We start from the raw sequence: 14,190 nt of genomic DNA, 5'->3' as shown, positions 1-14,190 counted from the left end.
CACCTTTCTTTTTAACATAGTACCTTTCAGGCTTCGACCATTATTTCCAAATCATGCATTATTTAACATATGCAAATTGATATTTAATACTACCAGTTAGAGTTTGGTACCATTATATCTAATCATAAACTATTTTATTTTTTAAAAAGTGATCTCATTCAAACCACCTGCTGCCCATGGTGATAATATTGTTTATTCTGGTGCCAGGCTGAGATGTCCCTGCCTTAGACCGAGGCCTTTGACTGAGGCCTGTAGAGGTCTGACACAGAGACCATCTGAAGCCTTACTGAAGCCTAAAGAGGCCTACATCCCCACCATCATCACCCAGAGAGAGGTCAACAAAAAAAGGCACAGGGGTTAATGGGGTCACAGGGGTCACCAGTCTGAACTGGAATGATACCTGTACCAGGCACTATTCTTAGCTTTTTACAAAATGTCTGAGGCTTTGATCCTCATTTAACTCTTGACTCTTGATACAATTTCCCACTAACAATACTGTTAATAAAATCCTGAGTAACTATACTGTTAATAAAAGACCCCATTAACTATACTTATAATAAAAGACCCCACTGCCTATACTGTTAATAAAAGTCCCTATTAACTATACTGTTAATAAAAGTCCTCATTACATATACTGTTAATAAAAGTACCCATTAACTATACTGTTAATAAAAGTCCCCAATAACTATATTTTAATAAAAGTCCTGATTATCTATACTGTTAAAAAAAGACCACATTAACTATTCCATTAATAAAAGCCCCCAGTACCTATACCAATAATAAAATTCCTGAATAACTATACTGTTAACAAAATTCACCATAAGCAATTAATTACAGAAAAGACAGGAAGTGTCTAAAGTAATGTTGTTTTAATAGAAATTGAATATTCATATTTAACCACTCACACTTTATTTTAGCCAGTTTTATTTCTGTCTCCTGTGACGTCTATTTCTTAGCATTGACATTAGTAGTAGCAGTAGACATTACTAGAATTTTAGTAGTGATGTTGGGACCCTATCTGATAATATCCCCAAAACACTTGCAGTGCATCTGTCAGAGAGTGAAGCTGGTCTCTGCCTCTCTCCAATGATGTCTAGATAGTCACATGAACCTGATGGACTGTTGAACTGGCTTCTTCAAGTGTGATCAGTTGAGAGAAGAGATGACACAACACTTTCAGCTTTTATTACACATCTATACAGTGTCCAGATCATGTTTATTTTTCCCTTAACAAAGATGACAGGGGCTGGAGAATTAAAGGACTTTGGTCCTGTATCCCTGACATCAGTGCTGACTACATGCATGGAGATGTGGTGGAGTGTAACAGAGTGTTTGTGGGTAGAGTGTGTACACAAGGAAAATTATCTGACCCAGAGTGCTTCTCCTCTCTGTTTGTGTTTATAGTGCATCCCTTCATACTCACACATACACACACATTTTAGATTGTTTTGTACAAAAAAAACATTGTATTAAAAAAAAAATCAGTTTGTATACAATATGCTTACAGCCCTGCCAGAAATAGAAATACTAAGGTCTGTATGATAGAGCTGTACACCTGTATTATAGAGCTGTACACCTGTATGATAGAGCTGTACACCTGTAACATAGAGCTGTATGATATGTTATATTCTAACTTCTGTAAAGAGTATATAGAAGGATATAATATGTAATACCACTGAGAGCCACAAGACGCATCTCAGCACAATCAGTTCAGTACTTATCTATTATCTTTAACATCAACCCTGCAGTTACCATCCATCACTCATCTTTATGTACCTCTGTGTCTCCAAAACAACAACAAAGACTCTGAAGAAGCAATAGATTATTAATACCCCAAAACATCTCTTGGATACACACACACACACACACACACACACACACACACACACACACACACACTCACACACACACACACACTCAAACACACACACATACACACACCCATACATGCGCGCACACACACACGCGCACACAAGCGCACACACAAACACACACACAAACACACACACAAACACCAACACTATCCCCTGGAGAAACACACACGCATGTACTGTACTGCAAGACATTACATCACAAGCAAACCAGATTATTTATTACAGCAACAGCAGTAACAGTTATCAGACCACAGTATGAAACATTTAACTCTACTATATGAATACTGTGTAGACATGTAGAGAGTTTCTGTAGAGTAATAAAGACTTGATGCTTGTGTGTGTCCAGGTGCTATTCTTATAAATTCCTCTAGAGTGTGTTTAAAGAAAAGCTGTACAGGTGGTGTTCTTTGACTATTTGGGCCTCAAGTCTGGTTCTGGTGGGTAGGGAGGCTGCTTTTAAAGGCTCTGGTTCATAAACACCCCTGTCACGGTGTTGGGAGAGTCAATGCAGCTACCCAGCTGTCTAGTCATCACAGTCTGGTCCTTGTTCAAATCTCTCAGATCCTTATGCTTGCCCATTTTGCTCATTTTTCCTGCTTCCAACACATGGATGTAAAGACCTGACTGTTCACTGGCTGTCTAATATACCACCCCAATTCCTCCTGAATTTACTGTGCTGGGATGATGTATCTGACCATCAGTGCCACTACATCCTACAGCAGGGGTGAGTGATCTTACCTGCACAGAGCTGGTGTGGCTGCTGGTGTTCATTCTAACAATCATCTGATGACCTGTCTCAGGCAAGTCCAAGTTATTATGATCTTTGTAGTGACCTCACTACCCAGTGAACAGTTTCACATTAGATCAGAGGAGAGTCAGTGTAAAGCAATGTGTAAAACACTAATCTGTGGTCTAGTTGTTAATTACTTAATATCTAGAGTCTGTTATGAAATACACTGAGACAGTGTTTCTTTGGCTGATAAATATCTCATCTGACATCAGTGCAATGATAATGCAGACAATTTATTCGATTTTTAAATTTAGTTAATAAAATAAGAACATAAAAGCAGTAAACCAGTCCAACAAAGTAAAAGATCACAAATATAAATGAGAATATTCTAACATTGGAAGAAATGACACACACAATAGTAACGTGCTTAAAAGTGAAAACATTACTGCACGATGCTTCATATAAACTGGTTGTCAGCTGGCAGTAAGTTAGCAGAGTTCAAACATTCAATCTCACACGTGAAATGACTTCAAGCAAACAGAACAATGTCCTTCCATCTTCAGTATTTTTAGATTCTCACTCCTCTGAGACTGCATTCTGGCTTCTGGTTTCAGTCAGAGCTGTAGAAAAAACATTAAACACAGAATTCACAGTGTAGGTGTTAGAAAGCTCCCCCTGGTGTTATTGGATTATCATTTAATAAATGTTTATTGCTGTCTTGGTCTTCTAGCACAGAGAAGGAAAAAAAGCATGTCTTGTCTCCAACGCAAGCAACGTGTCGACATTGTCAATGATTGTGGGGAGAAAAGCAGTATTTTATTAAACCAGCATATAAAATAGTTTTAAATGTCTGTTTACAAAAGTATAAACTATATAAAACCTTTAAGTTGTTGGTGGTTGTGGTTCCCATGGTAACCTGTACTGTATTGTTTTCATTCATCTCTCTGCTCTGTCGTGACTGTGTGTTGTTTGGCTCTAGTTAGTGTGTGTATTTACACTCATGTTTCTTTTAGTATTTGCTGTCTTGCCTAAAGTAACATTTTCTGGTTCCAGTCATTGTTCTCTTCACTCTTGTTTTTAACTACTGGTTTCATGACCATGTGCTGCTTTTATAAACCATGATTTTTATGGATTACACATAACAGACACTTTACTGTCATGTGTCCTGCTTGTCTTAGCAGTATTAAGAGTCATGACAATGGAGAAACTCATAAACAAACAGAGAAGAAAGACAAACCCTATGATGCGTTTTCAGATTCAAACAAATGTAAGTTTGGTTCTTCCAGTGTGTGTAATGTGTGTCTAAGAGGAAGAGTTCTTACTGTGAGCTCTGTAGCATTTGACCCCCAGCACGATGGACACTAGCAGATATGGAGAGACTGCCAGTAGACTACTGAGCAGACTGAGGATGGAGAGTGGAGCTTCTGAATGGGACAGAGCTCATAACACACACGCACACACACACACACACACACACACACACACACACACACACACACACACACACACACACACACACACACACACACACACACACACAGAATTAATCACAGCTGAAGAGCTACAGTGCTTCTGTGACTCTGGGGAGCATTGAGGGTGAGGGATGGGATACCAACGTGAGCCGTGTGAACAAAGATGTTTATTTTAAACAGATGAAAACATGAACAGCTACAAACAAGAAGCAACATGACGAAACATGGAAGTGATCATAATGGAATGGAATGATAAAAAAAATACAATTAAACATAAATAAAAATAGAAACCAAAGAAAAGTGACACTCATTGCAAACAAGCTATATAACTTAATTCATTCATTTATTCATGTGGTAGCCACCAAACCACTTTACAAAAATTGTAATATCAACACTACACAGAACCTGTTGCACTGTTTATTTTAACTGGGTAATAATATAAAGGCTGTGTGTGAGTGGGAGGAGTTATTTATGTGGTGCTGGATATTTGCTCTACTACAGTTTAAACTAAACTGAGCAGCAAATCCAAAGAGTTTGTGGGAGCAGGTTTTCTAGAAAAGGGAATCACACAACAACAATGGATGCTTAACACTTTCTTGTCTAAATAATAATGATTCATATAGTAAAATATCCAGTCAGGCATAATTATATCAACTCAGATCTCGCACATAACCAACACCATGTTTTCTATTATTATAGTCTGTCAACTGATACTCACCAGTAAACAGACCTAAATCTACCACACTAGTCACTGCTGTCTGGTCCAGTACATGTTTTAATGTTGAATAAATCCATTAATTCAGGAGCACATAAAGCATGTCCTGTAGCAGATATGACAGCTTCCTGTTATTCTGGAAATCAAACATTTTGTGATCTGTTTTGTCATATTTCTACTAAAATGTTATTGACTGCTCCCATCTAGTGGCCAATCTGTGCTCGTGGCCAAAACTCCAAAATACAGCCATGGCCAAAGGTTTTGAGACTAGCAAATTTTGTTTTTCACAAAGTTGCTTTTTTGCTGCTTCAGTTTTTATGGTAGCAATTTGCATTAACTCGAGATTGTGAAGAGTGATCAGATGAATTGCAATGAATTTCAAAGTCATTCCTTGCCATGAAAATTAACTTAACCACAAAAATTAAGCCACTGCGTTTCAGCCCTGCCGCAAAATGGCCTGCTAACATCATTTTACTGATCTTCTCATTAACCAAGGAGAAAGTGTTAATGAGGACAAGATAGCTGATTTAATTAAACAATTCATGGAATCATCAAGAACTCCAAGGAGAGAGGTTCAAATGCAGTGAAGGAGGCATCAGGGTGCCCAAGAAAGTCAAGCAAGCAACAGGACCGTCTCCTAAAAAGGATGCAGCTATGGGATCGGGTCACCACCAGTGCAGAGCTTTTTCAGGAATGGCAAAGGCAGGTGTGAGTGCATCTGCACACACAGTGAGGTGAAAGCTTTTGGAGGATGGCTTTGTGTCAAGAAAGGCAGCAAAGAAACCACTTCTCTCCAAGTAAAACATCAAGGACAGAGTGACATTCTGCAGGAAGTATAGGGATTGGACTGCAGAGGACTGGGGTAAAGTAATTTTCTCAGATGAAGCCGCCTTCAGATTGCTTGGGATATCTGGACAAATGATTGCCTGGAGAAGAAAAGGTGAGCGCTCCCATGAGCCTTATGGCATGCCAACAGTGTGGCATCCTGAGACCACTGATGTGTGGGGTTGCTTCTCATCCAAGGGTGTGGGTTTGCTCAATTTTTTGCATAAGAACACTGCCATGAATAAGGAATGGTATCAAAACATCCCCCAAGAGCAACTTCTCCCAACAATCCAGGAGTGATTTGGTGAACAATGCTTTTTACAGCATGACAGAGCACCCTGTCACAAGGCAAAAGTGATAACCAAGTGGCTCGGTGAACAAAACATTGAAATTTTCGGTCCATTGCCAGGAAATTCCCCAGATCTCAATCCCATTGAGAAAGCTGTGGTCAATCCTCAAAAAGAGGGTGGCAAACAAAAACACAGAAACTGTGGTCAACTCCAAGCACTGGGTTTCCTCTACCAGCTCTGCACCAGTACTGGCCTCCATCAGAGGGCGCCACTGAGCTGATGGTGTAGGAGTTTGTTGTAGTGTTGGTCTCATTCTCAGGGTTCTGTGTGTGTCTGGACCAGTAAAAGCTCCATCCAGCAGACTGCTCCAGCTTACAGTACAGAGTCACTGGGTTTCCCACCAGTGCAGCTCCTATAAGGTTTGATGTGAGTCCTGGTTTAGGTTTAACTGCTGATAGAGATGAAAAACACAGTTCAGGATATGCAATGGCAGAGTGCATAGAGATATCTATGAAATGAGTAACATTCTTAGATTAAAAATAGATGAAGTATAAGAGTATTTTAAACATTTTAAAATAAGAACAATAGACTCTCAGTAACATGGTGTAGCAGTAGTGAAGCAGTAGATTAATCAACAGACTTTTAATTAACTGTTTATATCAGATTTGTTTATAATCTGATGAATTCAGTTGTTTTTCACTTTATTTGGGTGTCCAAGTTCTTATCTGTAGATGTTAACCTGCGAAGTCACTGAACATGTAACAGGTATAATACATACCATCTTAGCACACGCAACAAGCTGTTATAGACATGCTGTTAACATTCTGTAACTGGATTTTAACTGGACTTTGAGATGGGGTTGGGGTCAGGATTACACTCCTACTCATTCACATGTGAGTGTGATGGTCTCTCTACTCAATATTTGTGTCCATTTAGACTGCACAGTCAGAACCAGCTCAGGCTCCATTGTAGAAATCACACAGTACTTAAATTCTGCTTTTATGTTCACCTCTCTATAAGATCATGTGTTGGAAGCTTATTAAACCTTTGAAAGCTTTTTGAAAACATCTAATAGTTTTGATACAAGAAGTGAACTTGAAGGAATAAATAAATGGAATGTATTACTTCACATGCAGCTCAGCTGAACCATATCTGGTAGGAGTAATGGTAGTGTTGATACAGTAGGAGTAATGGTGGTGAAGGTACAGTAGGAGTAATGGTGGTGATGGTAAACAGAAATGAACACAAAAATGTTTATTGTCCAAAACATTCCCTGACAGTCCTAGAATTAAAATGGCCCCTAGTTTACAAATAGGTTCTACGCCTTTGGGACCAGTTATCTACTTGAACACAGTTAAATGTATCAATACATCCAGCAGTGTAATAGCATTTTATTTCTCTAAAATAAATGAGTGTATTACATGTAGATTTAAGCCTTAATTAATGTAACTGGATTCCATGTGAACACTTTGTTGCATTTATGTAAATACTGATTCACACCACAAGATGGGGCTGTTTGATTTCCTATTTCTGCTGTGGATAGACTATATAAAAAACATCTATTCTGTCTCTTAGAAAATGATGGGTAACAGTAACTTTACATGGCTTGAATGACTAAATGTAAGTAATGTATATCCATAGGCTCAAATACTCAAATGCATATGAAAATACAAATATATAAACTGAAGAGAGTTCAGTCAGGGACAGGACATGGTGTTCATGGTGTTCAGAGTAAACTCAGTACAAGCGTAAATTCATTACATCGAGTCTCACCCTGCACTGTGATGTTCACAGGATTACTGCTCCAAGATTCAGAATTATAAAATGATTTTCTTGCTAACATACATTTGAAGCTCTGGTTAAATTTGAAGCTCTGGTTAAATTAGTGTAATAATAAAGATGTGAAATCTTTAGATTCTGACCTCTGACTGAGACCCAGCTGTGTGGTGACTCTCCTCTCTCTGGGTGTTTACAGTAGTAGACACCCTCATCTGACTTTGAGACAGTATGGATGGTGATTTCTCCTGCAGTCTGGGTCTGGATGAGTGATCCATCTTTATATAAATCAGCTCTGAGGTGTGATGTGATAGTGGGGTGAAGTAAACAGTGTAGAGTCAGAGGATCTCCCTCAGTCACAGGATGGACAGAACTCTCCAGAATCACATCACCATCTAGAACAGAGAATTCACTTTACTCATCTTTTACAGAGAGAAGGATTCCAGCATGAATACTGAGTATTACACAACAGGGACACAGAACATTAACACAATAAAGTAGAAAGTAGAATCTCTCTCTCTCTCTCTCTCTCTCTCTCTCTCTCTCACACACACACACACACACACACACACACACACACACACACACACACACACACACACACACACACACACACATTTCACCCAGAATATGTTAAATTAACAGATTTTCTTATTAACTCTACTTAACAGTTTTCTTAGTCAGTAACTGATAGTTCTATATATTGTGAACTATAATATAGTTATCAAACATTTCCTTTTCTCCTTAAATAGTGAGTGCATACATGCAGACTCACTGTGCACTGTGATGTTAACAGGATTGCTGCTCCCTCCAGATTCAGACTGACACCAGTACACTCCAGTGTGTGTTGTGTAGAGGCATCTGATGGTGCATGTAGATCCTGTAACTGATCCCCAGAGTGATGAACAATCTGACACATTCCCACTGTGTGTGTATCCTCTCACTCTCCATCCAGGAGAGTCACTCTGTCCCTCACAGCTCAGTGAGAGAGAGTCACCACTAAAGTGTTGAGTTCTGCTGGGACTGATGATCAGAGAGTCTGGAGGAGACAGACCTTAGAAACAGAAATTATACATCACGTGTTATTATTATTGTCTTATCATAGCAGAAGTGTAGTAAACACATTTAACATGGAAAGATTACAACCAGTTTGATGCCTCCTTCGATGATTGAAAACTACTAATGACATCTAATTAATAACATATGACTAAGCTTTTGATTGTGTTTATGACAGTGATTGATGTTTCACAAACACACACACACACACACACACACACACACACACACACACACACACACACACACACACACACATACACACACACACACACTGCTGTTGTTTGTCCTCACCAGTGATCCATAGTGGCTGTGTGTTACTGTACTGTGTCTGATAGGCTGGTTCTCCTCTCTCTGCTCTGCACACATAAACTCCTGTGTGATGTAGAGCAGCAGGACTGAGAGTGTAGGAGCCTCCAGCTCCTCTGATGCTGTCTGAGAGGATTTCAACACAATACCTCACAGAGTCATGAATGTCTGTTACTGGAGTTACACATTCTCTGTAGGGAACAGCTCTGTACCAGCTGAATGTCCAGCCTGTAGAGGAGTCTCTGACCTCACAGCTTAGACTCACTGAGTCTCCTTCAGTCAGCCAGATCTGGGGAGACACACTCAGTACTGCCTGGGGTATCACTGTAACACAGCAAATACAAGTTATTGGGTGTTTAAAATCACTCACACACAATAGCAACCTTGCTATGAATGTCTATTGGCTGAATTCACAGTCCAAACTCACCTGACACAGTTAATGTAATAGCATTACTGATCTCTGAGCTCTGAGAGTCTCTTCCCCTGTACCCTCTGCAGGTGTATGTACCACTGTCATACTGTACAACAAAGTTGAATGTGTATGTATTGGATGTGACGTATGGGTAGATAGTGTTGCCATCCTTATACCAGCTGTATGTCCACCCAGTGTCTCCTTCTAGCCGTATGTCACATCTGAGAGTCACAGTCTCTCCTCTGAACACGTCATTATCAGGACTTACACTCACAACAGCTTTAACATGACCTGCAGAAACATTAAACATTTGAATTCTTCATTCAGTTACTTTGAAAACAAATAAATTACACAGATCTAAATCTAAATCTACCACACCAGTCAGTGCTGTCTGGTCCTGCACATGTTTTAATACTAAATAAATTCATTAATTATAAAATACATACACTAAAATGCTAAATGTGTAAATTAATACATTTAAAATAGCATTTTTTCATAAATGTCTCATTACATCATTCCATCATACCATGTTTCATCTAATAGTTGAATAGAGTTAGTAATGGCAGTTTGGGTTTTAAATAATATATAAACAAAATATAAATCACCTTGAGCAAGTCCAGCTTGAACAAATGAAATCAGCACTATAAACATAAAAGAGGGAACATATGAATATGAACAATGAAATCATTAATTTATTAAAAAACACAATTAAAAAAAACACATTTTAAAAACAGTAAAAATAAAAGTATGTACAACTGTTCATTTAAATAAAAAAACAAAACAAGACACTTTAACATGCTAGATAACTTTTAATAAATTTTCATTTAAACTCAAAGGGAGTGGAGAAAGTGACCAAAATAGAGAAAGAAACGAATCTTTCACGATAAAACACATTTAGTGTAGTTTAGAGTGCTGAAGATTTTGAACACAAGGGGGCGTCAGTGATTTATGTTTCTGTGGACAGTGGTGTGTGCTGTGGTATGAGCAGATTCACTACTGCTGTTTCACAGTTCCACAATGTCTGTTACTTATGGACATCCTATCCAGCATTCTCTAAGTGTTTAGAGGGTTTATGAAGAATGAACACACTGTGTAACGTGGAGCGATAGAGAGCTGGATGCAGACACTGAGAAGAGCGAGATTTATTAAGGGCAAATCCAGAATCTGGGTCATTAAGACAGTCCAGGGTCATAGCACTGATACGAACAGATCCAGGAAATATATTAAACAAAAAGTACAAAATCTGGAAAATAAATCAACAGGCAAACCGAGAGAAAACAGGGTACAGATACACAGACAACAAGGCAGAACCCAGAACACTGACTGAATAAACGAAAACAAGACAAGAGCTCAGACAACAGCTTAGTACAAACACAATGAGCAGATAACGGCTAGAACAACCACCAGCAAGACACTGAGGAAAACACTGGGTTTAAAAACACAACCTAACAAGGTAGAAACGAGGAACAGGGGAAACTAATGAAGGCCAGAGAACTAAACGAGGGGCTGAACTAACGAAACCAAAACAAGGAATCACATATGGAAATGAAATCCATGGAAATCACATGGAAATGAAAATCAGGATGGAAACAGAAACTGAAAGCAGGTGAATGCAGCGACGCTCGGGATCGTAACACTGATTCACAAATCTGCTGAATTTGTGAATTTGTTTCTGAGATTCGTGTATAGGATTAATTGTTAAATAGTCATGCAGTATTAATGGGACAAAATAAAAGTGTTTGTGAGATGTTCCATGACTGTAGAACTGTTGTTCTCCATCTCCCCATTTCTGCTGATAACATGAAGCTCTGAAAAAGAATCCAGTGGAGTTCTGTGTGTTGAGGTTCATGTCACAGTGTTTCCTTTCATATCTATAAAATGAAGAGTCTCTCTTGTGTCAGGCTGATTACAGCCAGACTATGTTGGTCAAGATCATTCTTCCGCCTCTTAATATAAGTGTTTTCATTTATATTACAAAAAGCAAACGGTTAATAATGTTTGTCTTGGTCATTTCCTGTTGATCGTCACCTTCCTTTATTGTTTACTCACATTACATTTGTTGAAGTTACAGTATTTTTACACATTTAGTCTGTTAAAATCTTAATATACACAGTAGGTTACATTGTTCCATCACACTGTTGTAGGTCTTAATTTACACAAATACACAAAACAGTCCAAGCAGTGGATGTTATCTGCTGATTTTCTACAGGGTTTGTTTGTACTCTGTACTGAACTGTTTCAACACCACACAGCATGTAGCTTTTCCCACTTATATCTGTGGTCATTCTTTGGGTTTGCTGTACTCTACTGACTTCTCTATTCCTAAATTATGTTGCTGTGACCCAAATCCCAAATATACAGACTCTCCAGTTTCTATAGTGATAGTGATGTCATGTCTGTCAACCCTGTGTAGGTAGTTAGGAGTCTTAGGGTTCTTCTTCACCCCACACTTTCATTTGAACCTCATGTTAGATCACTCACTAAATCTGTTTATTTCTCCTCTAAAACTCTACTCCATGGTTTCAGTAGCTCTAGTGTTGACCATTGTAATCCTCTCTTCACTGGTCTTACTGTTAAACTCTGACAAACTCATCTGCTAGAGTCGTAAGCCTCCATATCACTTCCGTGTTTCATCAGATACACTGATGTGTAGAAGTACACTCGTAACTGGTCTGTTCCCATATTGAGCACAAATATGTACAAGAACGTCTCCTCCTTCTCTCCAGCCCTGTACATCAAAGAGAACCCTTTCCATAACACATCTGGATACAGTGAGAACACCTGAGCACATGGAAGTGAAACTCTGATCCTCCCTTCTGAAGGAACTACACAACTAACTCACATAATCTCATCAGTCAGGCTCCTCAGACTGCACATTACCAACTTAATACAGCACCTCTGACTCTAATGAAGACATAAAGAGAACATTTACTCACAGAGCACCACAGGGAGTGGACTGAGCGCCATGCTGTCCCAGTAATGATGGACTGACTGAGTGACTGTGTGTGTTAGTCTCAACACTTCCTGTTTTCTCAGAATTATTGCGAGTTCTTATAATGAGGTTATTTTAAGTTTCTTTACTATATGTGGTGTGTGTGCAAGCACATTTCTGAGAAAGAGAGAGAGCGAGAGGGGGGAGAGTGAGAGGAAGAGAACAAGCGAGGGAGAGAGAGAGAGAGAGAGAGAGAGAGAGAGAGCGAGAGAGAGGGGGGAGAGTGAGAGGAAGAGAACAAGAGAGAGAGAGAGAGAGAGAGAGAGAGAGGAGGCCATGGTTTCCATTTTATATTAAGTGCCTCCACTGTGTGGTGTGTATGTTGGACACAGTGAGGCCATAATTATTCATCATAATTATTATAAAGAATATTATTAATTTGAACTCATTTATTTAATGTAAATGTGTTGAATACACATTTGCAGGACCTCCATGCTGGGGGAGGGAACAGGAGGCAGCGCTGATCCACTTCTCTCCCCTGGAGCAGTTTGTCCTGCTCCAGCACACAAGGGTAGCAGTCAGAGGAAGAGCACTAGAGAATTCCTCAGGGTGTCTCACAGGGACAGACACACGTGTTCTAGTATCAAGCCCTCATCACTCAGACACCACAGTAAGATGATCACACTCTAAACACTTTAACACCAGATCCATGCAAACTCAACACAAGGTTTGTGGAGAGTAGAAAAGAGAATGTGCAGGTGAAAGAAGAGAGAATTAAGTCTGATTCTGCACACTTTAAATGAATATTATTAAACACCACTGAGTATCAGTAACATGAAGTAGAGAACAGGTCACTATTTATCACCTCTAACAGTCCATAACACCCACCACCCTGCACTTCCTCCCTCTGTTGCACAGCTGAAATAGAACAGAAGCCTCATCACTCACCTCCCTCTGATCTCATGCCTCCATTTGTTATTTCTGTATCTGATGTATATTTTAATACACATTCTGAACCCAGAGCACTGCATCTATAAATCTTTAAATGATATAATAGGACTTAATTGGGCACTTAAATGTTAATGTTTTAATGTTTAAATTCAATGGGTCAACAGACTAGTAGATTAACCCTAGCTAACCTAACCTAGGTTACCTTAATGTTGGTGGAGCCTATTAGACAGCGTGTAACATTAGAGTAGATGTGCTCGGTACTGTCATCACTCCATAAAGAAAATTATACTGAATTTTTAAGTGGTAGAGCACATGCTTTGCATGCATCAGTCCCCGGGTTCAACCCTCGACATCTCCATATGAGCTTTTCATATTGTTCATTATTTTTTTAAAATGTATTTTTAGTTAATCACTCCTGTAACGCTGGTACACTGTAGACACACAACAGCTTTAGCTGATTAAAAAGAAAAAAAAACATCCCTCTTGGCCACTGACGCCTTGTCCCGTCTTGCCTGTAATACCCTGTTCTTACCACTAGAGGGAGACAGTGCGTTTTAGCGCTACACGACCCAAAGAACATCCGGATTTAGCTGAAGAAAAGCACGAAATATCGTTGAATTGACGTGTTCGGTTCTCTTATATTAATCGTTGTTAATGTTAAACGCGTGTGCTAAATATTCCAAGTCTTATTATTAATAATGTGGTAGATTTTAAATGGCTGACTCTGTTTCCCCTCAATTTGAGCTCAATCTTTAGATTTCTGGAATGACAAAATAAAAAAATAGTGGCCCAATATGCTGAAACACTTTAAAATCAAATATATGATCATGAACCTATATATGTTAGTT

The 14,190-nt window shown here is 39.0% G+C and overlaps 2 protein-coding genes across 6 annotated transcripts in view; both read right to left on the bottom strand.

Annotated features, from left to right (window-relative positions):
- LOC145652892 (Fc receptor-like protein 5) overlaps nt 1–14,190 on the bottom strand; it is a 107,229-nt gene that overhangs the window by 43,098 nt on the left and 49,941 nt on the right. The window lies entirely within an intron of this gene.
- LOC118240597 (Fc receptor-like protein 5) lies at nt 2,877–12,465 on the bottom strand. Of its 5 annotated transcripts, none has more exons than XM_081704714.1 (8): nt 12,396–12,465; nt 10,065–10,100; nt 9,475–9,750; nt 9,033–9,371; nt 8,458–8,736; nt 7,829–8,077; nt 3,927–4,043; nt 2,877–3,224 (listed from the first exon to the last, which is right to left on the bottom strand). In XM_081704714.1, exons 1-8 carry the CDS (start codon nt 12,424–12,426, stop codon nt 3,181–3,183), a joined length of 1,371 nt encoding a protein of 456 aa, XP_081560840.1. In that variant the 5' UTR covers nt 12,427–12,465; the 3' UTR covers nt 2,877–3,180. The 5 variants fall into 5 exon arrangements, 4 of the variants coding, with proteins under 4 accessions (XP_081560840.1, XP_081560841.1, XP_081560837.1 ...); XM_081704715.1 differs by having other exon boundaries at nt 3,927–4,028; XR_014119173.1 differs by lacking the exon at nt 2,877–3,224 and adding an exon at nt 4,795–6,357.

The sequence above is a fragment of the Electrophorus electricus genome, chromosome 21 (genome assembly GCF_041902795.1).
Source record: "Electrophorus electricus isolate QZ-2024a chromosome 21, ASM4190279v1, whole genome shotgun sequence".
Lineage (NCBI taxonomy): Eukaryota > Metazoa > Chordata > Actinopteri > Gymnotiformes > Gymnotidae > Electrophorus > Electrophorus electricus.
This window is presented reverse-complemented; position numbering and strand designations above follow the sequence as displayed.

What these genes read in the sequence shown, in the direction of transcription:
- LOC118240597 (XM_081704711.1), bottom strand. Translation starts at nt 12,426, where the DNA reads ATGGCGCTCAGTCCACTCCCTGTGGTGCTCT. An exon ending in ACAGCCACTATGGATCACTG is followed by an intron (nt 8,737 to 9,032) that starts GTGAGGACAAAC and finishes TCTGTTTCTAAG; the next exon opens with GTCTGTCTCCTCCAGACTCT. An exon ending in TGTTAACATCACAGTGCACA is followed by an intron (nt 8,078 to 8,457) that starts GTGAGTCTGCAT and finishes TCTCTGTTCTAG; the next exon opens with ATGGTGATGTGATTCTGGAG.